Source organism: Medicago sativa, chromosome 1 (genome assembly GCF_051527215.1).
Source record: "Medicago sativa cultivar Bolivia chromosome 1, Bolivia_mono, whole genome shotgun sequence".
NCBI classification, from domain to species: Eukaryota; Viridiplantae; Streptophyta; class Magnoliopsida; order Fabales; family Fabaceae; genus Medicago; species Medicago sativa.
In genome coordinates, this window is record NC_140749.1 from 69784352 (window position 1) to 69800918 (window position 16567).

The window sequence follows — 16567 nt, forward strand, 5'->3', positions numbered from 1 at the left end:
AGCTAGAATATGCATGTTTAGATGTATGTTTAGGATTGTATGTTTAGATGAATGTTTAGGCTTTATACTTAGAAAAATCAATTTCAAAAAAAAACTTGAATAAATTTCACTCAAATCTTTTTCACAATAAACCTTGGGATCAAAATCCCATTGAATTTTCCCTTTTCTTTTCTTAATAAAAACTTAATGAATTTTAATCATACTTAGACCACATTTTGCAAATAACTAATTCCACCTCACCTTTTCTAAATCTCATGCCCTCGAGGCCTCTTTCTATTCTTCAAAATCCCATTTTCAAACTTAAAATCAACCAACAAAAACAAAAACATTTTTGGAAGAGAACTACGGTGGATTTGATCCCTTAAATGGGTACGTAGGCAAGGAATCAAAATTCCTTCAATTCAAATAAAATAAAAATTTAAACATTCTTCTCCCTCCAATTCTTCACTTAGAATACCTTTAGGCTTAATAAACACTTTCAAATAGCATTTAAAAATAAAGCGCGCGCGTAGAAATTAAAGACGGTTCCTATAGGATACTATAGTCGTTATGGGTGCCTAACACCTTCCCGTAGCGAAAACAACTCCCAGACCTCGATTCTCAAGGGTTTTGCTTACTTTTTCCCTTCCCAAGAAAAAATAAGATATCACCGGTTAAATAGGTTCAAACGTAATCAATGTTTGACACCCGAAAACCAAGATAAAACAGGTTAGGATGAAGTTTTGGTCTTTCTTCTCTTTTTTTCTTCTTCTTTTTTTCTTCTCTCTATATAGATAAAGAGAAGATGGACCAAATAAGTTCTCTTTAATTTAGAACACTAATTTTGATCTAATTACTAATTGATGTGTTTGTACCTTTCTTGTTGTTATTTGGGTGAATCTTTAAATGGTAGTTTGTCTACTACCAAGTGTTGTTTGAGGGTTGTACCTCTTTGTCTTAACCTGAAAATCGACCATGGAGCTACAATAAACTAGACCTTGCACCCGTGCTGCCGCACGGGTCATATTGATGGCAAACAAAATATTCAATTATAATGTTAATTCATAATATATTTGTGCAAATACAATGTTAAAAATAATAATACAACTTAAAAAAAGGGAACAAATCATGCTGGTACATTACGAAAAATTTCCTTGTAAACAACATTGTATTTAGAATGATTTGAATGATTCAAAAATTCGCCGCAATCTAAAATATGAGAACCATCTCCACCATATACTAACAAATACATGTGTTTCATTTGTTGAAACTGACATTAAATATATGGTAGTTTGTCCACAAAGATTAGTTTTCGAATAGTTGTTCGAAAAGAATATCTTAATCATTTTGGATAGTCGCCGCTACATAGGGAAACATAGAATTATGATTTGAATAATAACTAACTTGAGATCAGTTATGAATTGACTATGGGTAGATGTCGAAAAATTTCCTTTCCAGGAGAAAAAAGGCAAAGTTTATTTGAATGCATTTTGTGCCTTGTAACTGCAATCTTGGTTTAACAGTCACCGCAATTTAAGATATTAGATGCACTGATGGATAAGATAACATGGTTTCTTAGATTATCTTGCAGTGAATAATTGCATCAGTTCTTCCTTCTTGAAAAATTAGAATATTAGCTATACGTAACAGATATGAAGTTATGATTGATGGTAATAATGTCATAAGCAATGAGATTATAATAATGTACGTTGTTCATAGAAGGTTGCTCGGAATGATAACATAATAGAGATCAGTCAGCAATTTACTATACTAAGATGTCAAATAGCGTCCTGTTCAGCATTAAGTGACAAAGTTTAGCAGAAAATATTATGTGTACTGTAACTACTATGGTTTAACAGTCACCAAACTTTAAAACATAAGCTGAACTGATCGCATGCATTTTGTAGATACAATGAGTTGCAGTGTAAGGTTTTAATCTGATGCCTTTTTCCAATCGTATAATAGAGTATGTTGCAGAGAAAATATATTGTCAGTTATCGCTTCACAGAGATTTAAGAAATTAGTTATACTTAACGGATACGAAGTGGTGATACCAGTGTAACTAAATGTGGACCTTTCAATACTCGTGCTCTTTTTCTCTTCAGATTCAAGTAACTATAACTGTGTGCACCTTCATTAGAACCTACAAATTAAAAAAAAAGTTTAGAACTTCAAAAGGTTTATGTCATTAGATAACAAAATTATAAATGTTCAATTCAGTAGTGTTAGAAGTAATGAAAAAATAAACAAACTAACCTAACAGGATAAACTCCATTCTTTCTACTGGACATGCCAACAGACATGGGTAAATGGAATATATGAATTAAGTAATAGTAGTTTTAGCACGTTCTACTATAATCACAATGAAACAACTTTTTTATAAGCACAATGAAACAATTGTTCCCCATCTGCAAAATGTGTAGACAAAATTTTATCAAATAAACAATAAAAGATTAACAATCACAACATTCTCATGTCTAGTCCATCTCAAGGAAGTTTGAAAATTGAAAAAACCAAAGAAGACACAATCAAAATAGATAGTTAACTGAATCAGATGCTACAGGAAATTTATTTGCAAAAGAATGAACACCGGATATCACACAACCATGATTAGAGAAACAGATTAGAGAGAACATACATACCTTCTATTAGTTTCTTTCCTACGGACAACATAATTTGAAGTTATTTAATTCCTCAATGATTCAGTTACTCTCAATTTCACATCAAATCATCTAATATCATAAAAGATAAAGAATCACACACAAAACAATAGTTGTAACAAATAAAAGCTAAAAAAAAAACTTAAATATAGATGATAGCAGCAGAAGAGGTATTGGTCTGTTTTCATAACCGCAACCACCACCTGAATTCTTCAACCTGCAGTGGGAAGGGTGAATTTCGTGTTTGTGATTGTGATTTCTGGTGATGCAATTTCACAAAGGTGGGGTCAGAAATTGGGTTTTCCAACACTTACTTACATACCTGAATCGAAGAAAAGATCTTATAGGAAGAAACGAAAGTACATCAAGGATGAGATCGCTAGAGAGGATCGAGGGGACTGCTGGCGACAGAGTCATTGTCATGGCGGTGATGGTAATGACGTGATGAAAGTTGACCGCGACGATGGTTTGTTAACAGTGACGACGGTGACGGTTGGTTAGTGATGATTGTTTGGTTACTGCACTGATGGTGCGGATAATGAATGGTGATAGTGAACAGAGAAGTGAGAGAGAGGGAGATGGAACAATGAAAAAAAATGGTGTATTGAAGTTGAAAAAAAAAAGAGATGACACAGATAAAGTAAAAGAGATGGTTTATTTCGATTTTCATATATAAGCATCAGATTGACTATATCATTAGTTGTCGACATGTTTAAACAATGAACAAATTTTTGAAAAAAGTTACTGTATGAAGGGAAAAAATGGTTGAAAATCACAAACTTTTGGGTTTAGATTGCGAAGGAGAAAAAAGGGTTCAAAACCGTTTGGAAAGAAAGGAAAAAGAATTAATTGGTTTTTAGAAAAGGGAGTTTAATGTTGGATATCATGTAGTGGAAGCCAAATGATATCACAAAAGCAGTAAGTGGCTTGGTGGTTAAAATGCTTTGAAATATGTCATGGGTTCAACTCATTTTTTTCATAAATATTTTTCAAAACCCTCAAAAAAGGCAGGAGGACACAAAGCCCTCAAAAAAGGCAGGAGGACACAAAGGTAATTGTGAGATATAAAATAAATTAGGTTTAGGTCATGGGTTCAACTCTTTGGAGAGAATTTTTTTCATAAATATTTTTCAAAACCCTCAAAAAAGGCAGGAGGACACAAAGGTAATTGTGAGATATAAAATAAATTAGGTTTAGGGTTTTCATATTATGATCATTCATATTATGATCAGGTGGACATTGACATGTAAGGACTTTGAGAGCGAGATAATCATCCCTGATATTCCATATTGTAATTTGAGAGTAGCAAGGTGTTCTTATTGTTTTCTTCAATACTCATGATATATGTGATAAAGGTTGGAGAGAATTTTTTTTCATAAATATTTTTCAAAACCCTAAAAAAAGGCAGGAGGACACAAAGGTAATTGTGAGATATAAAATAAATTAGGTTTAGGATTTTCATATTATGATCAGGTGGACATTGACATGTAAGGACTTTGAGAGCGAGATGATCATCCCTGATATTCCATATTGTAATTTGAGAGTAGCAAGGTGTTCTTATTGTTTTCTTCAATACTCATGATATATGTGATCTTAAAAAAAATGTGATGTTTGTCCACATGCTTATGGATAATTCTTTTCCATGGGAACATTTTATGTAGTAGAATTGTTTATCTCTAGTTTTCTATTTGAGTTATGTTGGTAGATATAGTAATTTATATATTTTGATTAAGTATGTATGCTTAAGATGTATCTTTGGTGTCATGCTCTACAAAGTCAAAGCGGAGTGTTTTTCTATGAAAACTTTGGAGTATTTTTTGTCTCTTTAGTTCTACCACATGGTTGGGTATCAAACTTTCATAGAAGGTTGAGGGAATGCATACTAACGATGTTGAACTAAATTTCTTAATACCTTACTTATCAGAATTTGTTTTTTGATCCAATGGATGTCGATGAGAGTTCTTATTTTTTAATACTTTTGGGGCACACCGTTATGGATCCACTAGCATCGGACCCCCGCTCAGCCTCAAGTATGATGTGAATCATGAAATCAAAAAAAGCCTGATGTATATGGGCTGCACCACGAGGAGACACAGTTGACAGATGTCGTCTGGGAATATCTTGGACATAAATGTATTGCCACTTCACCCGTTATAGCAAGTGCCAGTATTTCTTCCCTTTCTCAGCCATGATCCAACAGAAGTACCATCGTATCTGCTCGTAGGGTTACTCCACACGATGATCATCATAGGGGCTTTTATGACGTCGTCCATGTCCAACAGATCAAGGATGACTTTGTAGGCCCCCGGTGTAGCGTAGCCCCTCTTAGGAGCAAAGCGGGGCAACATATGCCATGTTTGGGGTATATCCAAATAAGTGTTTGAATGCTCCAAATCCCATGTCTGAAAAAAAAAAAAACAAACAGAATTATATTAGTATATTATAATATGATATACAACAAAGATAAAAAAAAATCAATTAAATTAGTAAGGTCATGTAACTGTCGATCGAAGTCTTATCGAAGGTGGTAGCCTCAAACAGATAATGGTAAAGATATGTCAATGTCATCTCATCCCATGACCACTCACTCATTGTGTTGAAATTCCTCTCTTTTCAAGCAATATGAGGTCAATGTGTTTGTTGTTATCGTTGGTGAATATAGTAAAACCGACCAAATAAAGCAAGAAAGCTCTCACACACCATTGCCTCCGGTTATTTCTCTTCTTCTCCCTCGCAACTACATTCTTCAACTGAGTTGCCATATTGAGGTGCTCCTTATATATTCTCTTTAGGAAGGGAATATTTACAAAAGTACCAAACTAGTTAGCTCACTCATCAATCACAGTATGCTCGGAAAACTCAAACAAGTCAATCATCAGCTGGACACCCATCTCCTAGGAGATCGTTTTTGTGTGAGCCATCGTCTTCCCTTCAATGTGGATGTGTAAAAGACATGTCAGATCATCTAGCGTAGCGGTCATCTTTGCAACAGGCAGATGGAAGTCGCTAGTCCCCTCATGACACCTCTCAGAGAAAGTGGTAAGCATGGCACCACTCAAAGTAGAGAACCATGTATGTAGAAATGGTAAAAGAACTTAAACTTTAACTAGAGTCCATAACTACTGCATATGTGTTGGTGGGTGTGTAAGTGCAGTTATCTTATTCCTATGTCTGATGGCTTTACACACATTGCGACTTTGAAATACAAAAAAAAAAACAGTTAAAAATATATAATCATAATAAATATTTAAATAATAAAGTAATATAATTATGGCTTAATTGCATGTTTGGTCCCTTATGTTTATTTTAGTTTTCAAGTTGGTCCCTTACGTTTTGAAAGTTTCAAGTTGGTCCCTTACGTTTTAAAAGTTTTCAAGTTGGTCCCTTACGTTTTGAAAGTTTCAAGTTGGTCCCTTATGTTTATTTTAGTTTTCAAGTTGGTCCCTTATGTTTATTTTAGTTTTCAAGTCGGTCCAAAACATAAGGGACCAACTTGAAAACTAAAATAAACATAAGGGACCAACTTGAAAACTAAAATAAACATAAGGGACCAACTTGAAAACTAAAATAAACATAAGGGACTAACTTGAAACTTTCAAAACGTAAGGGACCAACTTGAAAACTAAAATAAACGTATGGGACCAACTTGAAACTTTCAAAACATAAGGGACCAACTTGAAAACTAAAATAAACATAAGGGACCAAACATGCAATTAAGCCTATAATTATACTTACATCAACGTCATTCCAAATCATGTAAGCAAAATGATTAGTGATGACGGCAATAAAGATAAATCATAAGGGCTCCTAGAAAAAGTATCAAGTATCGGCGGTGGTGTCCGTGCATCATGTTTTGCTCCAGATCCTCATGATGCCGCACAACCTGGTAGCACTCCTCCTCAGTAGGGTCATGGTAGTGTTCCTCAGTAGGATCATAATACTGCTCATTAGTCACATGGTACTGATCATGTGTAGGGTCAACCACCTAGGACGCACCCGTCTATGAGGTCCCCTCCTCATCATTCCTACGCCCTCGTCTCCTTTTAGAAAGAGTGTTTTGCGCATCTCTCTCTCTCCCTCCCCCCCCAACTCTCTCTCTCTCTCTCTCTCTCTCTCTCTCTCTCTCTCTCTCTACGTTCACCACCGTCCTTCCTAGCCGAAGCCTATCTGGGTTGTCAGTCATATCTACACAACTCATTAAGTCATTTCATCAAACACTCAGAATGTAAAATATACATTCTTGGTTCATTATACTATTGAAGGTTTAAACTACCACATTGAACTTAAACATAGTCTAAACAACATTGAAAGTGCAAAAATGCAAGCATTTGATTATTTACTACCCAAATTTTTTTATATAAAAACTCTAAACATTAACATATCACCAATATTTTTTTTTTAAAAAATTCAAACATATAAAACTAAGAATGTCAATGTTAAGGGATTTGAACACTTGTTATCGGAAAGATGAGTAGCTTGTATTTGAAGAAATTAGGTAGAGGTTGGTATTTAAGATTTTGGATGATGTTTAATTGTGTTATGAAGAAGTGGGGGTGCTGTTGCAGTTCTGGTATAAGACCAGATCACAACGACAATTAAGTGTTGTTTGAACATTAATGAACGACAGTTAACTGTCATTCTCGATCGAACGATTGTTTTTTTTTTTAAGAAAGTCGACCGAACGAAAGTTAATTGTCATTGGTGACATTTTGGTCTTTTCGGGATGGTTGGAAAAAAGAATGGAAGCTTAAAGAGCAATTTTCATTCACATGTCCAATGTGGATTTTGGACTGTGCATGACCCATTATTTATTCGAGTTGGATCGTTTAAGCCCTCATTACAACAAAAGATTAGTCTACATACACACTTTTATGTGGAGCATACTACTCTATCGTGAAAGACAAATGAGTTTAAAAAAAAATTAATGTATTTAGTAGATATTATAAATCATATACATCAACTGTTTTTAAAGAAGTATACATCAATTTTTATTGACTCGTTTGTATTTTATAAAAAGGATTACAGCAACAATCAAGCTTTATCCCATTAAGTGGGGTCGGCTACATGGATCAAATGACACCATAGTGTTCTATCATAAACCATATTTGGATCCAACTCATTGTTCTTTAAATCCTTTCTAATGGTTTCCCTAATAGTTTTCTTAGGTCTTTCTCTCCCTCTTTTAACCTGACTCACCTCCATTTGATCTACTCTTCTTACAACGACATCTACGGGTCTTCTCTCTACATGTCCATACCATCAATGTCTATTTTCTACCAATTTTTCTATTATTTAGTCTTACCACTCATCCAACGCAACATCCTCATCTCCGCTACACTTACTTGACTCTCGTGTTAGCTCTTAACCGCCCAACACTCTGTACCATACAACAATGCCGGTCTGACTGCTGTCTGATAGAACTTTCCTTTCAACTTAAGTGGTACTTTCTTACCGTACAAAACACCCAAGGCTCTTCTCCATTTTATAAAAAGGATTAGAAACAATATTTTTTGCTTGACCAAAAAAAAAAAAAGAAACAATATTTTTTGTTTAAAAAAAAACTTTAAAAAAGAATTTTGCGTGCTACCAATGAACCTTTTGTTTGCCAAAATAAAGAAGCCCGGTCTAATTTGCCTTGCCATTTATGGCGGTAAACTCGCTTAACGGCTAAGACTTGTTCGATCCTTAAAAATCTCTCCACTCTCCTCTCCTCCTCTATCTCTCCCCCACATAACATACAAGAAGAATATTTCCCTTTTTCTTTTTATCACTTTCTTCTTTAATTATTTATTCTTCTATATAAACATATCCATAAAATGTTCTTCCCAGATTAATCCAACGACAACTATCAAACTCAATAACCAAACCCTAATCCTCTCTTCCCTCCCTCCCTTTCAGATCCACAACTCTCCACCGAGATCTCACCTCACGCGCCACCAAAACTGGACCACGCGCCTGTAACCTCTTCTATCATGGTCGTTAGCGGAGGCAAATCCTTAAAACGTATGAAAAGAAGAGTCACCGCCGATTACCACGATTTCTTTTCATTCCCTTCACCATCCCTCGCCGCTTCAGAGAGTTTCTCCGGCGGACCTTTTCGTTCTAATGTTCACTCTTTTCTCACCAAGTACGCGCTTCTTCCACCGCCTTCCGCGTTGTTTCCGCACTTGCTGACGTGGCAGATCCTCTTCCGTGTCGGTGAGATCACCGATGGGGGTGAATCGGGACCGGCGGTTATTTGCCTTGACGTTGTGGAAGAAGATGTTGCTAGATCCAGATCTGTGTATTGTGATCAGTGCCGAGTTTTTGGTGAGTTGACTCGGTTCGGTTTTACGTGAATCGCTTTGGTTTCATCGGTTTTTCTTCCGGTTTCTATCCGGTTGCCGGTTTTCTATCACCGACTCTTTTGCTTTAATTAATAGGATAATAATAATAATAATAAAATATGCAAATTAAAATTGAAATTGGATTTTTATGAGTTTTTGAAATTATCATGTTTATTTGACGAGATGATACATTATCCATTATAATAATATGCAATAATAATAATAATAATATCATAAATGTTTATTATGATTATGATGTGTATAGTTTTTTGACAAATTATTTAAATGAGTGTAGGGATGGCAATTGGACCCAAGCCCATTGGGTACCCGCAAAAAATACCCACGATGGGCGGGTAAATACCCGCATTATTGGGTATGGGCCTGGGCACAGGTAAACCCACAAATTTGAACGGGTATGGGTGCGGGTACGGGCACTCTAGTGCCCACCCCGCTCCATGCCCACACATTATATACACCATGCGAATAATTTTATTTATATTAAAGTTAGTTAATTAATCCTAAGTCTTTGATATTTTTTGTAATATGCACTTGTTTTTTATATTTTAGATGCTTTTTATTTGGCCAAATAATATGATGCGTAATATTTTATATGTTGATTTAGAAGATTTCATATCATATTTTAATTATGTTGTGATATTTTTTGGTATTTATTATCTTTTTGTTGTGAAAGTGCGGGTAATGGGTGCGGGTACGGGCACTTAGATACCCATAGGGTATAGGGACGGGCACCAAACTTGTTGCCCACGAGGGTATGGGCCCGGGTATGGGGATTTTTTTAAAACGCGGGTATGGGGATGGGCACTATAGTACCCTGCCCAATGGGTACCCATTGCCATCCCTAAATGAGTGATAATATTATTAAGTTAATGAATTAGTGAATCAAATGAGTGATAAATTAGTAAACTGCGAGTTATTGACGATATATTGTGACGATAAAATGGAGAGATATTAGGGAGAAGAGAATATAAATGGTATTTGGGTGGGTGGGTGGTGGGTCCCTTAAGAAGGAGACATGTGGAAGAGTAATGGAGTGACACGTGGTTTTGATTTTTGGATACGGTGTGTTTTTTGTTGCGTGACAGTTATGATTATTGCGTGAAGTAGTAGTTGTTTGTCGTTATCATTGTGCTAAAAAGTTATGCTTGGCATTGTTGTGTTGTGTGCAACTTTTCTTTTTTCATTTGGATATTTTTTTTGGAATATTCTCCATTTGGATTTTGCTTAGTTGTCATTGACGTTTTTCGCACGCAATTTCTATGCTTTTCTTTAGTTAATTGCTTAAATTAATTAATTGACTTTGTGTACCCAAAAAATAATATTGACTATTGTTTGTGTGTGTGTGTTTTTTTTTTTTAAATTGTTATTGTTTTCATTTCATTGTTCTTTTTTGCAACACTGGATTTTCTTTTCTTTGAACAAGATTGAAATATTTATATGACTAGATTATTCTTTTTTATATATATATATATATATATATATATATATATACTTAAAACATTAGAGTTTTGTGTACTAAATGTTATAAAAGTATCAATTATGAAACATCTAGATTCAGATATATATTTTATTTTTTGGTTTAGTAGTGTAGTGGCTAGACTGTCACACTTTTTAAATGAATAAGTGGGGTATTGCGGGTTCGAACTTGTGCCCCCTGCAAAGGGATGTCCACCAATTGAGCTATTTTTTTTGTTTAACTTTTGTTTTCTTGGTAGTGTCCTATTGTTTTTCTTGATAGAGTCCTATTAATTTGTATTGTTTTTTGAACTTAGGCTGCAGCGGAAATCCAGTGTGCAGTAAGCGTTACCATTTTATAATCAAAGCTGATGGGAGATCCATTGGTGGATACCACAAACCATGTATGTGCTGTGGAGATATTTTGCATTTGTCAGAATCCAAGTGAGTATTTTTCTCCATTTTATGCAATTGTCATCCTTTGGATATTCTTATCAATTGATTGTTACTTTGTTAGGCTTCCCTCAATGGGGGAAGATTATACCCAACCATCCCTCAATGGGGATGGAATCTTGTAGGAATAGGGAGCTAATCTAAACACTCATGTTTATATCTGAAATGAGGGCTAGGGTGCAATTAATTGATATTTTGTTTATGAAATATAAGAATGAGAGGTTGTTAGTATACGAATTCTGTGTACTTAAGAGCCTCAATACAAGTGTAAGGGTTGATGATGCTCTTATCAGATGATCGTTTGATGCCCAACCTAAGTCATTTATTACTACTGTTTCACATATTGCTTCCTTAATTGTAGATTGAAATTTGGAAACCAAATTCTAGAAAATTAGTCATTCTTCATTCCCTATGCCAATGCATTGTAGTTACTGAGTCTTTTCAAAGTTAATGTAATTGATTGCTGAAATAGAATGTTTGTTGGTCTGGGGTGTGGGTCTTTTTGAACCTCTCCCTTGGTTTATTCAATTTACAGCTAGTGAAGAAGCGGCTGGGGTGTGGGTCTTTTTGAACCTCTCCCTTGGTTTATTCAATTTACAGCTAGTGAAGAAGCGGTTCTTTTAGTATAAATTTCTCCTCATGCTACATGAGAGGGTAGTTTCCTTTTGTTTTTCTTAATGCATGTCTGGATAATCTTACTCTTAAAAAATAAAGCATAATCAAAATGATTTTAGAAATAGCATGTGTTGGATGTAGTACCTGATCGTACATTATGGTTGATCTGTTTTATCTTCAGGTGCAAGTCATGTAACCATGTGACAACCAGTGATGATGTTGAAGACTGGGTGTACCACCAACTAGAGAACACAAGTCATCTTTTACATGGTGTAGTCCATGCCAATGGTTATGGGCACCTTCTTCGAGTTAATGGCAGAGAAGGGGGATCTAGATATCTTTCTGGTTGCCATATTATGGATTTCTGGGATCGCCTATGCAAGACACTTGGAGCTAGGTTAGGATTCATGATTGCTGTCAGTAATTGATATAGTTAAAATAGGGTTCTTTATCGTAGTCAGTAACTGCTATTTTTGCTGACCTAATACTTCTGTTAAGTAGTGGAGTAATTTCTGACCTAAATACTTTCAGTATGAAATTTATCACATTTATGAGACCTGTCCGGCTGTCACTGACTTGCGGTGACATAGTGAAGATTGGTATAGAAGTGTTTCTTAAAAAACTAATGATCATTCAAATTAAATATGAGGTCACAAGAATATATTCAGTACATTACACTTAGGATTTGGATATCATGAAGAGAAGTACATTCACTTTCTTGAAACAAGAGAATATTATTTAGGTTATTTGTGTTTATATGGATATGGATTTGAGTTAAATTCTTCTGTTTGTTCCCATTTGTACATTGGCAGAAAAGTTAGTGTGATGGATGTTTCGAAGAAATACGGGCTAGAGTATCGCTTGCTCCATGCCATTATGAAGGGAAATCCATGGTATGGTGAGTGGGGATATAATTTTGGCTCTGGCAGCTATTGTCTCACACAGGAAGCATACAAGTCTGCTGTTGAAAGCCTATCCAATCTACCCTTGTCCATCTTCCTCTCCCAGGAACAGAAGCCTCACTCACGTGTGCAGGATATGATTTTGTATTACCGGTCTTTGTCAGAGCATGAGCTTGTAAATATGAGGGACCTATTTTGTTTTTTGATGGGTTTGTTGCATGATGCTCGCAAGACAGCCTCTAAGTCTGATGACATAACCTGCAAAAAGCGGCGGATTGATGCTTCTGGATTATCAAGTTCTTGGGAAAAGAGTGACGTTGAACGTGTGGAGGAAGCCATGCTCAGAGTGCTGCGGGCAGTGTCTGGGTCTAATTGGGTGAGTGGTCGAGCTCTTAAGGGTGCTGTTTGCAAGGTGGCCTCTCCAGAGCTTCTTGATTATTGCCTTTCTGAACTGGGAGGAAAAGTAGTCTATGGTGGGATTGTTAATAGCAGATGCAATCCTCAAACTGGAGTGTATGAATTCAGGTTAGATTTCAATGTGATTCTTGGTTTGTTTTCTCTTCTGTTCTTTTAAGTTTAACTGCTTAAAAGGAGGTCATGCATGCTGGCTCAAACTGAAGCCATGTTATAAATGTGATGTGTAACAAGTTATTTAGTTATTACTGTGCAACAAGTTATTTAGTTATTACTACATTGCTTAGTTTTACACTTTTCAAGTCATGATGGATCGAAACTTGATTCTGGAATCACTTTCACGAGGGTGGATCAAGAATAATGTTTAAGTTTTAGATGTTTGTTTCTGGCAGGTTCTCATTTGGACCATTACAAGAACTAGATAGGAACCTATTTGCTTATATTTAAATTAGATCAATGAACCTATTTAAATTTATTGAAAAAATAACAAATTAATTAGGGGTCTGTTTGCTGGACAGTATAAAAGAGATATAGAATATAGTATACTATCATATCATGTTTCAGTCTGATGTTTGATGAACCATTATGTGACATTGTCGTAGGGTACAATAAGTTGATCATGTCACATTATCTTACCTTGTTTCTCTATTAAATTTAAAATTGTTACACTGGACAAATACCTGTATAAATTATAATCTATATGGATAAATATATTTAAAAAGGTATATGCATGTTCATATCCTATCATATCCTTTTCCAACCTTCTTACGCTAGATGTATGCATGTGACACTCCTGATGTCATTACTAATACTGAGGTTGAGCCCTGAAATAGTGGATGTTCTTCTCAAAGCATTGATATTATCTCTTGGTGTTCTTCGGAAGATTCTTTTCCTGATGCTTTTTTAATTCTTTGGAATGTTGAGATCCTTATATGATTTCAAATCAGTTCTGATATTGTGTTCTATTTGTTTCAGGATTGATGCTACAAATGTTTTTATGGCCAACAATAATTCTCCAGGCTCAAAGTGTCCTTCTGAAGAGAATATCCTGCAATGCTTGAGATATTTATACGACTCTCTGCTTCATCCTTGGATGATGCTAAACTATGTTGATGAAGAGACAAGAACTCTTGCAATGAGCTCGGCTCAGAAGCTTCTTGACTGCAAGCAATTAGTAAAAGATTATTGCTCTGAGATGCCGCCAGTGTCAGATTTGTCTAAATTACGTATCTCATGTCAGGTTGAACTAGTTGACCAATCTGAAGATACTGAAGCCAAAATTCCACCAGAAATAATTGTGCTGCCCATGAACGCCACAGTGTCTGACCTAAAGATTGAAGCAGCAAAAGCTTTTCAGGAAGTATATCTAATGTTTAGAAAATTTCAAGTTGACGAACTAGTTGGCTACAGCGGTGTAGAAGATTCCACCCAGGTCAAGTTCTTGTTAGGATCAAATGAAGTGGTTTGTGTCCGAGGAAAATACTCCGGGAAGAATGGGTTGAGCAAGTTTCGAATGGAACGTGGACTTGAGAGGTGGACTGTCGAGTGCAACTGTGGGGCTAAGGATGATGATGGAGAGAGAATGATGGCTTGTGATATGTGTGGTGTGTGGCGGCACACTAGGTGTTTTGGCATTCCTGATACTGCTCCTGTTCCAGCCCGTTTTGTTTGTTCCAGATGCCAAAACTGTGACTCAAAGCTTAAATCAGGTGGCCACTGTAAAGATGAGAGACTGGCTAGTGTTACCACAACTAGTGGTAGTTACATGGGAAACAGCTTTTCAGTGCCTTCTAATATTCGTTAAGGTATTTATTGATTAGATGTGTATATAAAGCTTTGATTTTATTTTGCCTGAAATAGCCTGTAAATAACAGATAGGCATTGGTGGGACAGGGCATGCCTTGTTCATATTTCAGGTTCTACTTTTGTTTGTTTCTTCTGTACATACAAACAAATGGGGGAAAAAAAATCTAACTTAAATGGTATTAACTTCTCTGCTGCTGTATTTGAAATAATTATGTGGCATTTAACATGGAAAGGATTGACCTTTCCCATGGTGGGAAAGGATTGACCTTTCCCATGTTAAATGCCACCATCAACAAAACCTCAACAAGATATTTGTGAGACGATGGAGATGATCTTTGTAAGATAAGAAATGTCCCTTTAGCAAATAATATATGTGGGGAAAAGTGCTACAAAATTATGTAAATAATAAACAATATGTTTTGGATGTTTCAATGTTTTAGAACCCGGACCAAACTGGCTGGTTGAACTGATCTGACCGGAACTAGAGGGGTGTTCGGTTCGGTTTGGTTACAAGACTGGATATGCAATCAACCTGACAAAACCTAGAGTGACCCGGACGGGTCAACAGTCCAACCAATGAACCGTTTTAACCCGTATCACACCGAACTTGTTTGATGCTTAAAAGAAATTTCGCAAAAAATACCAAATTTTTGCCCAGAGGAAATCAAACTTGGGACCAATCAAATACTTACCCATACCACTCGACGATATTTTAGTCATTGTGTTTGGGATAAAAGTTAAGGATAGTACGGTGCACTTATGAACCTGGTAGTGGCCTTACCATCGTAGAAGTTGTATATACAAACAAGTAAAGGAACATGTTTTATAGAGAGTGCAGTTGATCTTCTGCACGCAATGTATTTATAAATTTTATAGAGAGTGCAGTTTCCTACAATTGTTTGTTTTGCAATGACGTTAACAAAAGTTAAGAACAGTCACTTAAGCAAATTGGTTTATAATTTTCAGTCAGTCATCTCACATGATCAACTGTACATTGCAGTTTCAAGGGTTACGTCAAAAAATGGTTTGAAAATTTTGTTAACAGATGAAAATGATAATTGCATTGATACTACTACTACCATGTCGTATAAATTTTTCAAATGTATGAACATTGACAATGCTCTTCAAAAGATAATATTAATGTCATTTTCGTCAACTTTTTTGGTTGTGTATTATGTGTGATACTGCATTTTTTTAAATAATTTTTCAATTCTTATGACCCGGGATGATCTAATATATAATATTTAATCCTTTCATCAAGAAACACAAAATTACAAATTAATAAACTAATATTCCCCCTCATTTCTTTTTTTAACGATGTATTTTTTTTTTTTTTTTAAGAAAGCCCACGCAACCTTTTCTTCCTAACCATCAATTATTCTTAGTAAAGAGACTGGTGATTGACCGGGATGCTTAGACTATATATTTTTTTTCTTCTTCAATATATTGACTAATAATAGACTTAGGTGGTTTGACCATATATAGAGAATATTGTACATTTTCAGTAAAGAGACTATATCAGATGGAGCTTGAGCATAGTGGAAATTTTTTATAGATTGTATCACTAGACTGTATCACTAGGAAGACGTGGAAATTTTTTATAGATTAATGAGTTGGATAGGTCCTGGCTGTGGTATAAATTCATAATTTTTTTTTACAAAAGTATTGATTCATAATAATTCAAAAGGTTGCATGGAATTATATAATGAAAAAAGTTAAATAAGTTTTTGGTCTCTACAATTATTTTGATTTTTTTTTTTAGTCTCCATAAAAATTTTCTTTGATTTTTGGTCCTCCAAAAATTTTGCATTACCATTTTTTATACATGTTTTTAAGTTATTTCATGTGATGGTTCAAAATTTGAAGGAGTTTTTAAATGAATGTTTAGATTCTTATTAGAATTTCTTCAAAACATGTTAATAAAATTTAAAATCTTGCA

General features: G+C 35.1%; 1 protein-coding gene and 2 long non-coding RNA genes across 3 annotated transcripts; 1 reads left to right on the forward strand and 2 right to left on the reverse strand.

The window, feature by feature from the left end:
* Positions 1–1792: 1792 nt before the first annotated feature.
* Positions 1793–2856, reverse strand: LOC146956857 (uncharacterized). Its single transcript, XR_015016631.1, has 2 exons — positions 2236–2856; positions 1793–2122 (listed from the first exon to the last, which is right to left on the reverse strand). It is a non-coding gene; the product is annotated as an uncharacterized LOC146956857 (long non-coding RNA).
* Positions 2857–8308: 5452 nt separating this feature from the next.
* LOC146956858 (PHD finger protein At1g33420-like) lies at positions 8309–14815 on the forward strand. The gene is made up of 5 exons (XM_085732090.1): positions 8309–8948; positions 10756–10882; positions 11688–11903; positions 12319–12933; positions 13798–14815. Exons 1-5 carry the CDS (start codon positions 8612–8614, stop codon positions 14624–14626), a joined length of 2124 nt encoding a protein of 707 aa, XP_085588216.1. The 5' UTR covers positions 8309–8611; the 3' UTR covers positions 14627–14815.
* LOC146956859 (uncharacterized) lies at positions 10756–11124 on the reverse strand. Its single transcript, XR_015021326.1, has 2 exons — positions 10988–11124; positions 10756–10956 (listed from the first exon to the last, which is right to left on the reverse strand). It is a non-coding gene; the product is annotated as an uncharacterized LOC146956859 (long non-coding RNA).
* Positions 14816–16567: the final 1752 nt, after the last annotated feature.